General features: G+C 27.9%; 1 protein-coding gene across 4 annotated transcripts in view; it reads right to left on the bottom strand.

Moving 5' to 3' along the window:
* LOC111625837 (stAR-related lipid transfer protein 3-like) overlaps window positions 1-4,696 on the bottom strand; it is a 122,589-nt gene that overhangs the window by 56,183 nt on the left and 61,710 nt on the right. For all 4 annotated transcript variants that reach the window (XM_023369080.1, XM_023369079.1, XM_023369078.1 and 1 more), the window contains exons 4-5: window positions 2,429-2,506; window positions 1,585-1,638 (exon numbers count right to left, since the gene is read on the bottom strand). In XM_023369080.1, coding sequence (XP_023224848.1) covers window positions 1,585-1,638; window positions 2,429-2,506 — 132 coding nt within the window. The remainder of the gene's footprint in view (window positions 1-1,584; window positions 1,639-2,428; window positions 2,507-4,696) is intronic.

Here is a 4,696-nt window from a genome sequence, read left to right as displayed (position 1 = left end):
TGAAACGACACTTTGAAATGTTTTCCCGATGAAAATTAATAATAATAATAATATAATAATAAGTTTCAATAAAAATGATAAAATGTAAATTTAATTTTATCATAACGAGTTTGCTTGAATTTCGTTTCTTCTGAGATCGCAGCAATGCGCGACGGGTAAGCTAGTATATATATATTATAGACTGAGTAGACTAAAAATAAAAAAATAAATCATCAATTTGCATACAGTTTAACTTTTATCTGAAGATGTAATTACTTAAACAGTCAGAAACATTGGTTTAGTAATTAAAGTAAAGAGGAAAACAAATTTTTAAAAAGCATAAAAATAAATGTTTAGAATAAAAACTCAGAATAGAAGAAATATTGACAAGACACCACTCAGACACATACTTTTCAAAAAAAATGATCAGAACAGATAAAGGAATGACTATACCTTTCAGCACAATTATTCTTTTTGGCAAATGTTTTTGATCTGTCAGAATTCACAACTTGAATGTTCTAAATCAAAATGCTATCAGGTGTGATGACATATGTGAAATATATTAAAATTAAAATTTAAAAAGATCAGGCTCCATGAGACCATGTAGTCATCTTTTTTTTTAAATTTAAATTTTAATATATTCAACATATGCCATCACACCTGATAGCATTCCAATTTAGAAGATTCAAGTTGTGAATTTCTGACAGATCTGAGAAAACTTATAAAGCTGGAAACATTTGTCAAAAAGAATAATTATGCTGGAAAGTGCAAAAAAATATAGTAATTTCTTTATTGAACTCAGTTCCAGCTGTGTTGTGTTTAAATTTAAGCCTGATAAATGAGACATGGATAATATATTAAATCCAAAACTGAAAAGATAATGGAATCATGCAGTATGATCACCTTCCAAAAAAATTTCAAATTGCAGTGTCTGCTAAAAAAGTTCTCAATATGATTTTCTGGATCCAGAAAAGTGTTATCCTTTCCTATGCTATTCCAAAGGACATTACCATCATTAAAAAGTTTACAAAAACACAGAAATGTTTTTGCTTACAATTGCAAAAAAGTAACTTGAATTGATGAGAAATTTCAATCTCCATCAAGAGAATGCTCCACTAAGAAAGGCATGAATTGTTAGAATTTTTGATTGATGAGGTTATTAAGACTGCTAGACATTTTCATACACCTGATCTCCCTCCTAGTGACTTTTGATCATTTGACACATTGAAACTAGCTTTTCAATGGAAACAGTTCTTATCAAAATTAAGTTTGGTTTCATCAGTTAATTGCAATTATAGCATATACCTGAAAAATCCTACAAAACATGTTATGACAAGTGAGTTGAGTACTAACAACTGTTCTTAGACAAGAAAAAGAGACTATGTAGAAAATAAACAGTGTAAATAAATTATTTTGAGAATTTTTTATGAATAGCTTTTAAAGTGTTCTTTGTATGTATATATATATATATATATTTATTTATTTATTCGTAAACAAGTTTATAATACAAACAATAAAATATTTCCAAGAGTCCAATAAATTTACTCTATAATTTTTACTTTATAAAATTATTACTACTACGTATTAAAAAAATGAAAAACTTACATCAAATAAAAACACTTTAGTAATAATAAAGGCACCACTTCCTGCAGTTGTTATCTGTAATTATTAATAATAATACATATAAAGCATTAAATATTCATTAATATTAAAAAATACAATATAGATATTTGAATTCAATTAAAGAACTAACAATACTTCCCTTATTTGGAATGGAAAAAGTTTACATTTTTTTACTACATTACAAAAAGTTAATATATTCTTCTCAAAAACTTTCATGTCCTCCCTATCCTCCAAAAATATTACATTTTCAATAGCAAAATACACTATTATATAATAATTTTTTATTTACTATATTTTTTACCTTATAACATGTGATATTATATTGGATGCATCACATTTTTCACATCAACTTTTTGAGGAAAAAATATTATTCATAATATAGGATGCATCATAATTTTCAGATACATTTTAGATACATTAATTCTTATAAGGCAAAGAATACAGTAATTATATTAAAATATTACAAAGAAAGCATTTTAATTTTAAAAATTTCACAGTCTGTTATTCACTTAAGCTTCAATAAGAAAATATCTAAACTATTAAATATAGATTTTGTCATTTAAATATTAGCTTTTGTTAAATTATTCAATCTTGCTTACTGTAATTAAAATACAGATATAATTTTTTCTGACAAAAATTTGATACCGTAGCAATTAGAAAAAATAATTTTGACTTTAATATATTCTTTGTCCAGAAAGAAATTCTAACAAACATTATTTTGTAAAATAGATGTTTCACTTAACATTTTCATTTGTAGAAATATTTTTACTCTAAAACTTAAGAGACTAAAAATATTATATTTATGAACATAATTTAAATTACTTACTGCAACAACCCACCAATGAGATATTCTAAATAAGGCATAGGCAGATATCAGAAGTATAAATCTCCAAACAGATAACAACTACAATTAAATGAAATTATAAATGTAATATATATTTACTTTTCATTAAAAATAAAATTTTTAACAACTCCTGTTCAAATATATATTTCTCAACTTTGTAAGTATTTAATAAGATGTGTGCAAACATGAATAAAATAATAAATTCTACAAAGATATAAAGCTCAATTTGAAATTGAATTTCAATTTTAAATTTCAATTTCATATATTAGAATTTAAAAAACTATATTAAACAGTCAGAAAATTTCATTATTATTAATTTTATTTAATGAAAAATTTTAGATGGAAAGAAACAGCTATTCAGATTTATGAATTCAATATTCAGATTATAATAAAAATGTAACAGCAGTATTTTGTCAAATTGGATTTGAATTTGATTATTTGTAAGCTACAACCACAATTCATCAAATCAAATTATAAGTAGCAGAGGTTTTAATAGTTACCTTTAAGTTGTTGCTTTTAAATCTTAGCTAATAGCTTTTGAACAAGTTTCTAAGACTTAAAAAAAATGTATCTTAAGAGCCACTGCAAACTACAACTTTGCGAGAGCAAAACACTAGCAAACAAACCTGATGACGTCAAAGGCCCCACTTCTTTCTTCGCATCCGCATGGTTATCCCTTTGCTAGTGCAGTGATATGAGTGTTGACTGTTGACAGAATTTAACAACGAGCATACGCTCATATCGCTGCACTAGCAAAGGGATAACCATGCGGATGCGAAGAAGTGGGACTTTGACGTCATCGGGTGCACTAGCGCACATTTGCTAGCATTTTGCTGTTAGAGCCGCTGCAAACTAGTGCTTTACGACAATTATAAACATTGTCTTACCATCTACTAATTATCATCAACTATTAATTGAATTCTAAGAGGAAATGCACCAGAAAAACATCGAGAAAAATTATCACAAATGATACAGAGTTTCTGAAATGCAGGAATCTAATCCATCTAAGATATAATCTAAATTGAATATTTAGATAACAAATTTGAAAATTCTTCCATTTCAATACAGTAGATCCCCCTATAAGATGGTAGATACGTTCCGTTCTTTATGAATCAATTTTGTAGGAATCACAGTTTACGGACTACGGCTGTTTGAAAGGTTTTCTTCCATAAAATTAATCGATTCTAGACTAATTTGACTCANACACTCGAGGCGCGAGGCCCTTCGGACCGCGAGGCACAGGTGGTGGCCCACGTTGCCCATGCCTTATGCTGCCCTTGGTCATAGAAATGATGTAATTTGAAAATAAAATTATTTATAAATACGTATGTCAAGTTATATTTTTATTACGACGCAAAATATATTTAAGAGTTTACGGCCACTGTGCCGGGTGAGACGTTGTTGAAACAAAAAAGTTATGCATTCCATCACGTACATAAACAGTATCGTAATTCGCCAAGTGCAAATCAGCAAATCCGTAAAATTTTTGTTTATTTTGAACAATCCGGATAATCGAAAATCCGGATAATGGAGGTCCGGATAATTGAGGTTCTACTGTATTTTAATTATATATCCTACTTACACTTTTAGATATATTCACATTACTAATGCAAATTTAATGTTTTTGTAATCCATTGTATTCTTCACTATATGATGATCATATCAAAATACAATATAGCGACCAGCATGTACAGTACTTCCTAATAACGGACATCTCTAAATAACAGACAAACATCTCAGTCCCAATGGTGGCTACTATTCGGAAGTTATACTGTATTTATTTATAATCACATCAATATCCCAAAGCCCAATTTATTGATATTGATACTAATCCAAACTCTTGCCGTAATTAATCAGGCTATTATTATGCTATAATTAATAATTAGAAACTAAGTAATTTGATACTAGAGGTTAAAGAGATGGCACCTAATGTCTACCTTTAGTACCAAATTACAGTAGAGTGTCGTTTATCCGAAAGCTGGTTATCCGAAACGTCTGTTATCCGAAAGCATTCCAGTCAGCAAATTTAAATTTTCACTAGTGCTGTGGCACTGCAATCTTCGGCTATTTCTTGGGCTACTCAAATATTTTACGTTTTTGATACTAAATTAACATCTGAAGTATAATTTTTTATTGTTTTTATATTTTTCAATATATTTATTTTGTTTGTACAAAATAAAAAAATAATTTTTAATGATACAATAGTCTTCGTTAGGCTTAACATCGACGAAAATTCAACGCGAAGCGACA

This window comes from Centruroides sculpturatus, unplaced genomic scaffold, assembly GCF_000671375.1.
Source record: "Centruroides sculpturatus isolate CEXI.00-Female unplaced genomic scaffold, Cexi_2.0 scaffold267, whole genome shotgun sequence".
Lineage (NCBI taxonomy): Eukaryota > Metazoa > Arthropoda > Arachnida > Scorpiones > Buthidae > Centruroides > Centruroides sculpturatus.
The sequence above is the reverse complement of the archived record's forward strand: the minus strand, read 5'-3'. Positions and strand labels throughout refer to the sequence as shown.